General features: G+C 33.0%; 1 protein-coding gene across 5 annotated transcripts in view; it reads left to right on the top strand.

The window, feature by feature from the left end:
• The window catches only part of DPP10 (dipeptidyl peptidase like 10), a gene marked incomplete at both ends in the record, with an annotated part of 1,314,496 nt that overhangs the window by 1,220,862 nt on the left and 79,276 nt on the right, over positions 1-14,358 (top strand). For all 5 annotated transcript variants that reach the window (XM_082631553.1, XM_082631552.1, XM_082631551.1 and 2 more), the window contains one exon: positions 1,443-1,566. In XM_082631553.1, the coding sequence (XP_082487679.1) occupies positions 1,443-1,566 (124 nt within the window). The remainder of the gene's footprint in view (positions 1-1,442; positions 1,567-14,358) is intronic.

Below are 14,358 nucleotides of genomic sequence, written 5' to 3'. Positions count from 1 at the left end.
AATGAATGCAAATAAATCAGTTTAAACAAAGCGCAGTGAAAGTGAACAAGACACAGATCTTTAAAGAATCACAGGGCCCATTGATTTGGCCAGAGATCAATCCTAAACCAGTAGCATATTTGATTCAAAGTTGCCTTGTTAACTTTATTTAGGTAACTTTATTTTATGATTTCACTGAGTTTCTAGGCAATTTTCAAGTGGGACTCAGCTAGTTGTGAAAGGTGCTGGATAGCTTGAAGAGATTATTGCAGAAGATATGGCAGGATTCACTGTATGACAAGTTATGCTTGTCCTTCTGACATCTTTACTTTGATGGGCTAACCGGTTTTCGATAGGAAGCACTAACTACTCAATAATGTTAGAAATGTGAGATTCAGGTAGCTGAATGTCTAACTCAATGTGTCTAAGGAGATGTGATTTGTATTACAAGGTTTTACTTTCATAGGTGATTTTTTTCAAAGTCACTTAAAAACCTGATGCATTCATTTTAAGACAATATTCATGGATGGCATTTTTCAAGCCATTTCTAAATCATCTAATCTATTTTGAAACTGGGCAATTTTGTTGGAAATTTTTTTCTTTTTATCATAAATTGAATCAGTATTAATGATTGCATTTTATTATGTGTGGGTTGGGGGGTTGTGATATATTATGTAAATTTCCAGACATAGAATCTATAAAGGAAAAATATAAGCTTTCCCAATCTACAACCATCATGAGGACATTATAGGCTCCACTAATTAGCATCCTCACTTTACCAAAAATTCACTGACTCTTCATATTCTTCCATTTGATTCCTTCTTTGCTTTAAACTTTTTCAAATAAATGATTAAAAAAATAATATTTTAAAAAATATTATGAATAAGTTTATATTTCCATTGTCCCTCAATGGGAAAAGACCAAAACAAACCATTCATGGCTCTGTGAGTCAAGTCCTATGGATAAAGTGAGATAACATGGAAGTCATACATAAGAAATAACTATTAAATCAATAATAAGATTTGCCTTTTAATTGATGATTGAATGAATTTTTAAAAAAGTAAAACTTAGAAAATTTTTTCTTATTTTGCACATATGTTAGCACTGTACTGATAGATAGAAAATTATTTATAAATGTCTAGTATCTTGATTATTTTTATTTTTTCCAAAACTTTTCCTTCTGTGAAATCATTCACTTTCAAATTTATTCTCAAATTTACTGTATATTTATGCATATATGTATATGTGCATGTGTTTATATACATATGCACACACATATATTTGTATTTATATATGTCAATATTTGAAGAAGTAGATTTGTATGTATATAAATGGAGATTAACATGATGTGACATCCTTATAGTGTTTCAGTTATTCTGCATGTAACATAACAAGTGTATATTATTGGTGCTGTACACGTTCTCTGGCTCTAAATGTAAATTTTAATTTTGTTTCCAAACTAGAGAATACTATATCACTATGGTTAAATGGGTAAGCAATACCAGGACGGTTGTCAGATGGTTAAATCGACCTCAGAACATCTCCATCCTCACAGTCTGTGAGACCACTACTGGTGCTTGTAGTAGAGTGAGTATAATTTACTTTCCTTTATGCTTAAAATATAATAGTTTATGCTACCTTTCAAATGAAAATTAAACAATTCTTTGTGCAAATACTTCAATATTTAACTTCCAAAGCTATTAGGAGTGTATACTTTAATTCATAAATCTTCCATACTTTGAAGTAAGAAATATAGATGATAAACAGAAGAGAACAAATTAAGCTTTAAAATAATGAATTCTTATATAGTATAAAGGGTAGTACAAGCCTTGTTAGTTTCATTCTCAAATGTAGGCCTTCTCTCTACTTTTTGACAGTGATTAACTTGAGAATATGTGATATTTCTTTCCTGTCATCTTTAAACAATTCCAAAAATTCATCGTTTTTTCTGTAGTTCAGATTAGTGTTCTAAAATAAGTGTCTCTGTCTTTAAATTATCTAAAAATAGTAGAAAAAAAAGGTTCTTCAACTATGTTTTGAAAGTAGGTTGTATTTCAATTTCTATAATCATATTTTATAAACTCTGCAATAGATTCTATATGTGTAATTTTAAGGTTCTTAGTAAAGGGAATACTTTAATAAGTTTAAATTGTTATATTACATATTTGGTACTTGATAAAGTGTTCTCAATTATTTAACAACAGAATTTTCAAACTTACGCTTCTGGACAAGATGGAGTAAATGTTACCAGTCTTGCATCTCTATAGTAATCAACTGTAACGCTTTACAAAATATATTAACTATATTCAGACATTGGACAATAAGGCAGTCAAAATATATGGTCAAATGAAGCTATGGCTTCCTACTGGTGACACATTTGAGGCCACAGTGCAAGGAGATGGCATCCAAGAGAAGCACAAGTATATCACTAATCCAAAAAGGCAGGGAGAATCAGAGTTTGAGGCTATTGTGGTGGCTGAATTTTGCAGGACAAGTACCACAGGATAGGAGCTATATATAAAAGAACTTCAGCAATATATGTAAAGGTCTCTTAAGTCTTTATCTCAGTGCTTAGCTGTGCAAGTAAAGGGCCTGCCTCAGAGAGGGAAGCAAATAGAGAATCTGCAAGTTGCACAATACTTGGAGACTTTGGAGTAATGAACAGCAAAAATAGAGATCTCTCACTGAAAACCCTAAGCATTCAACTCAGAGCCCACAAAGAAAATGTATTAGGAATAGAACTATTCTAGACTCTTTCTAATAAATCTTTAAATCAAAACTTGAAAGAATTCAGTTCATCTGCCTGTAAACTAGCTGCCTTCCAGAACAAAGTTTACTCTTTAAAATAATTAAAACTTCATTCTCAAAAATGTAGCATTCACAATATCAATCACACAATTAAAACATACTATATATGTAGAGACATAGAAAACATAACTCACCCACCTCCCCCAAAATAAAAGCAGACTTACAAAGGATGTAGATACTGGAATTAACAAACAGACTGAAAAAAATTTAAAAAGCTTTTAGCTATTTTTTTTATTTAACAAATTAAAGGATGGCCATACTTAGTAAACAGATGAGACGTTTCAGTAGCTAAATATAAACTATAAAAACAGAGAAATGAAATTTCAGAAACTGAAAAATACACTGTCTGAAATGAAAAATTGCCTGGATGAGCTTAACAACAAATTGGACACTGTTGTAGTCAAGGAAATATAAATAATTCAAACAGAAGTCTTGAGGGAGAAAAGGCTGGAAAAAAAAAAGAAAGAGCAAAGCCTTAAATACCTGTAGAACAATATAAACTTGTATATATGTAAATTTTTATATACAGAAGGCAAAATTTGAGATACCAGGGCAGAAAAAAGTGTAAGAATGTAAAATGTAAAATGTAAAAATGTTAAAAAATGTAACAATGACTTAAATAATCAAATTTGATGAAAAACCATTAATCCATATATCCAAGAAGTTAGCAAATCTCAAACAGAATAAAGACAAAGAAAAAAATACGTCAACACATAGTACATAAATTAATGCAAACAAAAGATTAAGAGAGGAAATTTAAAGTAGCCTGAGAGAAAATCACATTATATATTGGTAATATAATGATGAGAATTACGGCCTGTGTCTCACCAGAAACAATGCAAACCAGAAAGCAATGGAAGGAAGTTGTTATTAAAGGACTACATCCTATGAAAATATCTTTAAAAAATGAAGACCAAGGAAGATATTTTCAGATAAATTGGAACTGAGCTAATTCATCAAAAGTAGATCTGCATAAGTAACAGGAAATGAAGTTATTCAGGCTAAAATAAATGACATCAGATGAAAACTCAGATCAAAACAAAGGAAATAAAAGAGCCAAATAAGGTAAATATGTGAATAAAATAAAATAATTTCTAGTACTTAAATTTTCAAAAAGGTAATTAAGGAAATTAAAGTAGTATACAGTAGAGATATTAGTAGAATAATTTCATAATGATACAGTGTGAATTGATTAAGAAGATATAACAATTCTAAGTACCTATGCTTCTAATAATAAAGTTTCTAAATATTTAAGCAAAAGCTGACAAAACTAAAGAAGAAAGAAATATACTGAGACTTAAATATTATTTTCAATGTATTTGATGAAATAAGTCCTCAGAAATCGGTAATGATAACAAAAGATCTGGACAATACTATCAACACCTTAAACAAATTGATATTTAGGAAAAATTTCACTCAACAACTGTATAATAAACAATCTTTACAAGTGCAAGGGGAATATTCAAAAATCTCAAAGTGCAAAAAGTGAAATCAAGGAGAGTATATTGTTTGACTACAAGAGAATTAAATTAGAAATTAGTAACTAAAATATATTTGGGAAATTGACAAATATTTGGAAAATTAAAAAAACATACTCCTAAGTAATTCATAAGTTAAAGGACAAATCACAAAAGAAATTAAAAACAGTTTTAAGTTCAAACATAATGAAAACATAGCAGGTCCAAATGTATGGGTGAAGCAAAATGATGTTTAAAATGAAGTTTAGGGCTTCCCTGGTGGCACAGTGGTTGAGAGTCCACCTGCCGATGCAGGGGACACGGGTTCACGCCCCGGTCCGGGAAGATCCCACATGCTGCATAGCGGCTGGGCCCATGAGCCATGGCTGCTGAGCCTGCGCATCCAGAGCCTGTGCTCCACAACGGGAGAGGCCACAACAGTGAGAGGCCTGCGTACCAAAAAAAAAAAAGTTTATATCTTTAAATGCATATATTAGAAAAGGAAAAAGGTATTGAATCCATGGCAAATCTCCAAGTTATGAAGCTAGAGAAAGAAGTATAAAATTAGCTCAAAGTAATTAGAAGGATTGAAATATAAAAAGAAAAGCACAAATTAATAAAACACAAGACAATCTATAGAGAAAATCGCTGAAAGCAAAAATTACTTTAAAAGATGAATAAAATGGATAAATCCTTATTTGTACTGATGAAGAAAATACACCCCACAAACTACCAATTTCAAGAAGGAAAGGGTCCCTATCAATATACTGATGGCATTTTTTACAGAACTAGAACAAATAATTTTAAAATTTGTGTGGAAACACAAAAGACTCTGAATAGCCAAAATAATTTTGAGAAAGAACAGGGCTGGAGGGTCCACACTCCCTGCCTACAGACAGTACTACAAAACTACAATAATCAAACCAGTACAGTATAGGCACAAAAACAGACATAGATCAATGGAACACAATAGATATCCTGGAAATAAACTCATACACTTATTGTCAATTAATCAGTGACAAAGAAAGCAAGAATATACAATGGAGAAAAGACAGTCTTATCAATAAGTGGTGCTGGGAAAACTGGGCAGCTACATATAAAAAAATGAGATTAGAACATTTCCTCACACCATATATTGGGGTTGGCCAAAAATTTCATTTGGGTTTCTCCCTAAGATGTTATGGAAAAACCTGAATAAACTTTTTGGTGAGCCCAATACAAAAATAAATTCAAGATAGATTAAAGACCTAAATGCAAGACCTGAAACCATAAAACTCCTAGAAGGAAACATAGACAGGACACTCTTTGACATAAATTGTAGAAATACTTTTTTCGAATCTGTCTCCTAAGGCAAAAGAAATAAAACCAAAAATTAAAAATGAGACCTAATCAAACTTAAAAGCTTTTGCACAGCAAAGGAAACTATTGACAAATGAAAAAAATCTACTAAATGGCAACAGTGCGCTTCCACTATGCCACTCTGCTAAGCACAGGATAATCTACTAAATGGGAGAAAATATTTGCAAATGATATGACCCATAAGGGATTAATATACAAAATATATAAACAGCTCATACAACTCAATATTTAAAAAGAACGCCCAATTAAAAAATGGGCAGAAGACCTGAATAGACATTTTCCCAAAGAAGACCTTCAGATGGCCAACAGGCACATGAAAAGGTGCTCAACATCGCTAATCATCAGAGAAATGCAAATCAAAACCACAATGAGATGTCACCTCACACCTATCAGAACGGCTATTATCAAAAAGATAACAAATAACAAATGTTCAGGAGAATGTGGAGAAAAGCCAACCCTGTACACTGTAGGTAAAAATGTAAATTGTTGCAGCCACTTGGAAAACAGTATGGAGGTTCCTCAGAAAACTAAAAATAGAACTACCTTATGAGTCAGCAATTCTACTTCTGGGTATACATCTAAAAAAAAACCCAAAAAACACTAATTTGAAAAGATACATGCATTACAATATTCATTGTGACATTATTTACAATAGCCAACATAAGAAAGCAACCTAAGTGCCCATCAACAAATGAATGGATAAAGAAGAAGTGGTATACACACACACACACACACACACACATATATAATGGAATATTGATCAGCCATAAAAAAGAATGAAATTTTGCCATTTGCAATAATATGGATCGACCCAGCACGTGTTATGCTTAGTAAAATAAGTCAGACAGAAAAAGACAAATACTGTATATTGTCACTTATATGTGGACTCTAAAACATAAAACAAATGAATGAATATAACAAAACAGAAACAGACTCACAGATATGGAGAACAAACTAGTGGTTATCAGTGGGGATAGGGGATTAAGAGGAACAAACTACTATATATAAAATAAATAAGCTATAAGGATATATTTTACAGCACAGGGAATATAGTCAATATTTTAAAATAAGTTTAAATGGAGTATAATCTATAAAGATTTTGAATCACTATGTTGTACACTTGAAAATAATATAATATTGTAAATCAACTATACCTCAACAAAAATAAGAATGAGAGGGGACATCACTATAGAGCCTATAAATATTTAAATGGTAATAAAGGAGTTGTGTGCCAATAAATTCTCAAGTATATGATATGAAAAAAAATTATTTGAGAGGTAAAAATGACCAAAAGTAGTGTCTGAAGAGGAAAAACACTGGAATAGTTCTATACCAATTAGAGAAATTGAATTAATGATTACAAATCTTCCCACAACAAAAACTCCAGGACCCAGTGGCTTCAGTGATGGATTCCCTTAATGACGTAAGGAATAAAAGAGGTCAATGAGTCATCAAGGTGGCAACATAGGTCATTCCAGAGTTCAGTCCCTCTCAGAAGACAAAAAGCAACTATCCATACATAGGACACCACCGTGAAAATCCTGCATGGGAGTGAGATTGAAGCACCCCCCTGGACCACAGAGACTGAAAAGAACCCATTAGAAGGATAAGAATAGTGGCTACACTCTGATTGCATTGCCTCTCCCCTAGGCCAGCATAGTGCCACACCGAGAGGGGCCCCTCTGGACCTACAGTTTCTCCAGTAGGAAAAAAGAGAGCCCAAGGTGGACATCTTGCTCCCCCAGAATTGTGGGTTTTTTCATGGGAAGCCCCCCCCAGAGGTTCATGGGGGGAATTTGGAGGATTAGTCCGCTGGAGATGAGATCGTGATGGAGAAGTGTGGGCTGGAACTTATAGTAACCAACTCTCAGATCTTGGCAGACAGAGTTCATCTTCCCAGTGGTGCTCAAGTAGAAATCCAAAGCAGCAAGTTTGCCACCTGTAGAGCCAAGATAGTGACCCCATCTGGCCAGGGTACTAGGTTTGTAGTTCTGCCTGACTCGGGACCCCAAATGGGAAGCATAATCAGCTGTTCTGCAGCCCTGCAGAAGGAAGCTAGTTCATAGCTCTGCCTACTGATGAGTGCAGCTCAGCACTGTCTGACCAGGAAGCCTGGCCAGATCACCCAGGAAGCTCTATAGACCAGTAACAGTGAGAAGTGAACCCAGCCAGTGGCTTTGCCCTCCTGCAGAACGAAAGCTAATGGCTCCATCTGACCAGGGAGATTGGTACACAGCTTAGCCTGATTCAGTCTCTAAACAGTGAGCCTTGCCACTCTTGGATCCTGTTCTGTGGCCTCACCCAGGCAGGAAGCTAATTCTTAGGCCCACTCAGTGCTGAATATAGCCTCTAGTCCCACCCAACCTGTAAACCTAACCAGAGCACCCAGGATGCCGCATAACCCATCCTACATCCTTACCTACAGTGGCATTTGAACAGTGAGTTGGGCCAGTGACTATGCCCATCTACAGAGCAAAACCCTTGGCCCAGGAAACTCATTGTACAGTTTTGCCTAATTTGGAGCCCCAAACAATGTGCTATGCTATCTTTGGGGCCCATTCTGCTGCCCTCCCTGCATAAGGAAGCTAATTTATAGCCCTTCCTACTACACTACCCAATCCTACCCAACCAGGAAGCCTGATGGGAGAAATAGTGTAGCCCATCTGACCACCATGCTTGTGCAGAAAATCAAGCCAGTCCTAGCTAACAGTTCCCTGTCCGTGGCACCCACACACATACACCTCAGAGCTTGGGAAGTGGTTTTGCCCCAATATAGACCCCAATAGCAAGCTCCACCTTCCCAAGGATGTTACCAGCTGATCCCAAGCTGACCTGACTGATGAAGGGCTGTCTCTGTAAAAGCAAACCTGTAAAGTTTAGAAGAGGAGAACCCTTACTCAAATGCCCAGATACCACAGTAAGGAAGCAAGGATCACAAAATATCAGGTAAACATGACACTACCAAAGGAAAGTAATAAAACTCCAATAACCGACCCTACAGAAATGGAAATCTATCTAAGTTATCTGCTTGAAATTGGGTATTTTAAGATATCGTATGTAAGCCTCATGGTTACTGCAAAGGAAAAGCCTATAATAATTATACAAGAGATCATGTTCATGGAGTCAAAACATACCACTACAAAACTTCATCAAATCACAAAAGAAGACAGCAAGACAAGAAGCAAGGAACAAGTGGATCTGTAAAGCCATAAAACCAAAAAACAATGAACAAAATGACAATAATAAGTCCTTACCTATTAATAATTACATTAAATGTAAATGGATTAAATTTTCAAGTCAAAAGATATAGAGTGGCTGAATGGATTTTAAAAAATCCAGTAATATGCTGCCTACATATATTGACTGAAAGCAAAAGGATGGTAAAAGATATTTCAAGCAAATGTTAAACAAAGGAAAGCAGGGTAGCTATACTTGTTTCAGAAAGTAAAAAAAAATGGCAATGAAAGACACAAAAGGTCATTATTTAAAGATAAAGGGGTTAATCCATCAAGAAGACATAACAATTGTAAATATTTATGCATCCATATATAAATATATAAAGTAAATACTAATAAAACTAAAAAGAAATAAACATCAATACAATAATAATTGGAGAATTCAATACCCCACTCTCAGCAATGGGTATATCATCCAGAGAGAGAATCAAGGAAATAGTTGATTTTAACAACACTGTGGAGCAAATGGAGCTAACAGACATATATAGAATACTCCCACACAACAGCAGCAGAATACACATTCTTTTCAAGCTCACATGAAACTCTTTATAGGATAGATTATATGTTAGGCCACAAACCAAGTCTTAGCAAATTGAAGATTGAAATCATACTAAGTTTTTTTTCTGATTGCAATGGTATGAAACTAGAAATCAATAACAGGAAGAAAATTGGAGAATTCAGAAATACATGGAAAGTAAACAACACACTCTTGAACAACCAATGAAACAAATAAAAAATAAAAGGGGAAATAGAAAAGTATAATGAGACAAACAATAATGGAAACACAATATACCAAAAGATATGGGAATTATTTGAAGAAGGTCTAAGAGGAGAGTATATAGCTATTAATATATACATCAAGAAAATAGAAAGATGTCAGAAAACAACCTAATTCTATATCTCAAGGAACTAGAAAGAGAAGAACAAATTAAGCCTAAAATTAGCAGAAGGAAGAAAATAATAAAGATTAGAGGAGAAACAAATGAAATGTAGAGTTGGAAAACAATAGAAGCAATTCATAAAACTAAGAGCTGGTTCTTTGAAAATATAAACAAAATTGGAAAACCTTAAGTAGATTGACCAAGAAAAAAAGAGACAGGACTAAAAGTTTTTAAACATTATAAATGAAAGAGAGAACATAACAACTGACATAGATATTGCAGAAATACAAAAGTTCTTAGAAGACAACTATGAACAATTATATGCCAACTAATTGGACAATCGAGAAGAAATGGATAAATTCTTAAGAACATCAAACCTACGAAGAATGAATCATGAAGAAATAGAAAATATGAACAGACCAATTACTACTAAAGAGGTTGAATCAGTAATCAAAATCCCCCCAACAAAGAAAAGCCCAGGACCAGATGACTTCACTGGTGAAAATTACCAAGTATTTAAAGAATTAACACCAATCCTTTCCAAACACTTCCCAAATGTCAAAGAGGAGGGGACACTCTCAAACTCATTTTATGTGGCAAGCATTACTCTGATATTGCAGCCAGACAAGGATGCTACAAGAAAAGAAAATTAAGACCCATATCACTGGTGAATATAAATGTAAAAATTCACAACAAAATACAAGCAAACTGAATTCAGAAGCATATTAAAAGGATCATATACCATGACCAAGTGGGATTCATCCCTCAGATGTAAAGGTGATTCAACATATGCAAGTCGATAAATGTGATACACCACATTAATAGAATGAAAGATAAAAATCATCTCAATAGATGCAGAAAAAAGCGTTTGACAAAATTCAACGTCCACTTATGAAAAAAAAAACTCTGAACAAAGTGGCTATAAAGGGAACATATTGCAACACAATAAAGTCGATATATGACAGACCCATAGCTAACTTCATATGCAATGGTGAAAAGCTAAAAGCTTTTCCTCTAAGATCAGGAACAAGACAAGGATACCCACTCTCACCATTCTTATTCAACATAGTACTGAAAGTTTTTCAGATAAGAGAAAGAAATAAAATCCATCAGAATTAGAAAGGAAGAAGTAAAATTGCCTCTATTTGCAGACAATATGATTTTATACATAGAAAATACTGAAGACTCCACCAAAAACTATTAGATCTAATCAATGAATTCAGTAAAGTTGCAGGATGCAAAATCAATGTACATTAATCAGTACTGTTTATATATAATAACAAATTATCTGAAAAAGAATAAAAGAAAATGATCCCATTTACAATAGAATCCAAAACAATAAAATATTTAGGAATGAATTTATCTTAGGAGGTGAAAGATATCTATACTGAAAACTGTAGGACACTGATAAAAAAATTGAGAAAGACAGAAAAAGAAGGAAGATGTCTTGTGTTCATGGATTGGAAAAATTAATATTGTTAACATGTTTGTCTGTAGATTTAATGCAATACAATTCAGATACCAGTGGCATTTTTTTACAGAAATAAATAAAATATTCTAAAATTTGTATGGAGCAACAAAAAACCCTGAATAGCAAAAGCAATCATGTGAAAGAAAAAACTGGAGGCATCATACTCCCAGATTTCAAACTATGCTAAAAAGCTATGTTAATTAAAACAGTATGATACTAGAATAAAAATAGGCACATAGACCCATGGATCATAATAGAGAGCCCAGGAATAAACTGCCACATATATATCCAACTGCTATTTGATAAGGGAGCTAAGAACATGCAATGGGAAAAGGACAGTCTCTTCAAGAAATGGTGCTGGGAAAACTGTATAACCACATACAGAAAAATGAAATTGGACCCCTATTTACACCATTCACAGAAATTAAATCTAAATGGATTAAAGATAAATAAAAGACATGAATCCATAAAAAGTCCTTGAAGAAAACAAAGGGGAAAACTTTCTTGACTTTGGTCTTGGATTGGATTTTTGGATATAACATCTAAAGCACAAGCAACAAAATAAAATGTAAACTATGTCAAATTAAAAAGCCTCTGCACAGCAAAAAAACAGTCAACAAAATGAAAAACCAACCTACAGAATGGGAGAAAATATCTGCAAATCATATGTCTGATAAGGGGTTAATATCCAAAATATATAAATAACCCATATACCTCAATATCAAAAAAGTAATAATCCAATTAAAAAATGGGCAAATGACCTAAAGTAGACATTTTTCAAAGAAGATATTCAAATAACCAATGGTATACGAAAAGGGCCCAACATCTCTAATCATTAGGGAAATGCAAATAAAAACCATGAGATATCACCTCATACATGTTGGAATGGCTGTTATCAAAAAGACAGAAAATAACAAGTGTTGGTGAGGAGGTGGAGAAAAATGAATCCTTGTGTTTTGTGGTGGGAATGTATATTGGTATATCCACTATGGGAAACAATAAGGCAGATACTCAAAAAGTTAAAAACAGAACTAATATATGATTCAGCAATTCAACTTCTGGGTATATAACCGAAGGCAATAAAATCACTATCTTGAAGAGATATTTGCAACCCCAATGTCATTGCAGCATTACTTATAATAACCAAAACATGGGGAAAAACCTAAGTATTCATCAGTGGATGAATGGATAAATGAAATATGTCATATATATGCAATGTAATACTATTCAGCCATTAAAAAGGAAATTTTGCCATTTGTGACACATAGATGGACGCTGAGGGCATGTGTGCTAAATGAAATAAGTCAGACAGCAAAAGACAAGTACTGTATGATCTCACTTATACATGAAATATAAAAAGGCAAACTTATAGAAACAAAGATTAGATTTGTGCTCTTTAGAGTCAGGAGTGGGGGTGGGAGAATTGGGTAAAGGTGTTTAAAAGATACAACTTCAGTTATAAGGTAATAAGTTCTGAGGAAGTAATGTACAACATGATGACTATAGTTAAATACTGTATTATATATTTAAAAATTGCTGAAAGAGTAAATCTTGAAAGTTCTCATGACAAGGAGAAAAATTTTTAGCTATATGAGATGCTATTAACTAAACTTATTGTAGTGATCATTTCATAATATATACATGTATCACATCATTATGTTGTACACCTTATACTATGTTGTATGTCAATTATATCTCAATAAAACTGGGGAATAATGGAATAGTTTCTACCATTCCTACATTCTCTAAAAAGTGGAAAAGGAAGAGAAATTCTCAACTTATTTTTATAAGGGTAACATTATCATGCTCTAAAAACTAGACAAGGACATTACAAGAGAGACCATTTTAGACTGATATTTGTTAAGAACATTGCATTCAGAAAATTGTTTATCATATTAACATATCATTCTGGACAACATTGAGAATAGTGCATCTTGACTAAATGGGGTTTTACCCTGGAATTTAAGATTAGTTTACATTGAAAATCAATGTAATTCACTGTTTCAACAGAAAAAAAAAGAAAAATAAATAAGCACTTATCTTAATAGATGAAGAAAAAGCAACTGACAAAACTCAACAATCATTCATGATGCCTTTCAACATAAATGAATAGAAAGTAATATCCCCAATATGATGAAGGATACCCACAAAGTAACCAATAAATATTATACTCAATAGTGAAACATTATCCTTGTTCACCTAAAGATCAACAGTAAGGTAAGGATACACGTTCTAACTCTGTTAAGCAAACTTATTAGAGACTCTAATCAGAGTAACTTTCAAAGAATAACTATCATGATGATTGGTAAGGAAGAAGTAAAATTATCTTTATTTGTAAATGATATTATTGTATAAATAAAATGTAAGAAATCTACCAAAAATACTAGAATAGATGACAATTCATAAGTCAAGGCACCAACTTCAATTGTTTTTTCCCTTTCCTGATTTTTATCATTTTACTGTAAAAAATATATAAATATATAGGATACTACAATTTTCTTAAGAAATGCTCACTGAATTATTTAAGGGTAAATGGATACAATACTTCAGAACTGCTGTCAAATTGTTTAGAAAAAAATAAATTTCTAACTTTTAATTGATTTTGAAAAAAGAGACTTCTACCAGCCTCTCAAATAGTCTAGAAGCAGTGGAGACAGACATATAATAACAAAGCAAATGGAGCACAATATAAATACATGAGGAATATGTCTAAAGGATATGCAGATGTTTCTTGAACTGGTCTTTTAACTTCTCTGTAAGTTTGCACTTGTTTCAAAATAAAGATTTAAGAAGCAACAAAATATATTTCCAAGATTGGTAATATTATGATGGAAAATAAAAATACTATTAAAATCTTTAAAACATTAGGTACATAGCAATAAATTTAACAAAGAGTGGCAAAATCCTAATACTGAAAACTAAAACATTGCTGAAAGGCATTAAAGAAGACCTAAAGAAGAAGCTAAGCCACATTCCTGAATTGAAAGGCTTCATGTTGTAGATGTCAGTTCTACTCAAATTGTAGTATAGTTTTGATACAATATGAATTAAACTCTCAGCAGACTTTTCTTTTTGGTAGAAACAGGCAAGATAGTTTTAAAATGCATATGGAACTACAAAAGGCCTGACCAGCTAAATCAATACACTAAAAAAAAGATAATAATTGG

Source organism: Mesoplodon mirus, assembly GCF_964341445.2.
Source record: "Mesoplodon mirus genome assembly, chromosome: 8".
NCBI lineage: Eukaryota > Metazoa > Chordata > Mammalia > Artiodactyla > Ziphiidae > Mesoplodon > Mesoplodon mirus.
Note: the sequence above shows the minus strand (reverse complement) of the source record. Positions and strands in the feature narration are given on the sequence as shown.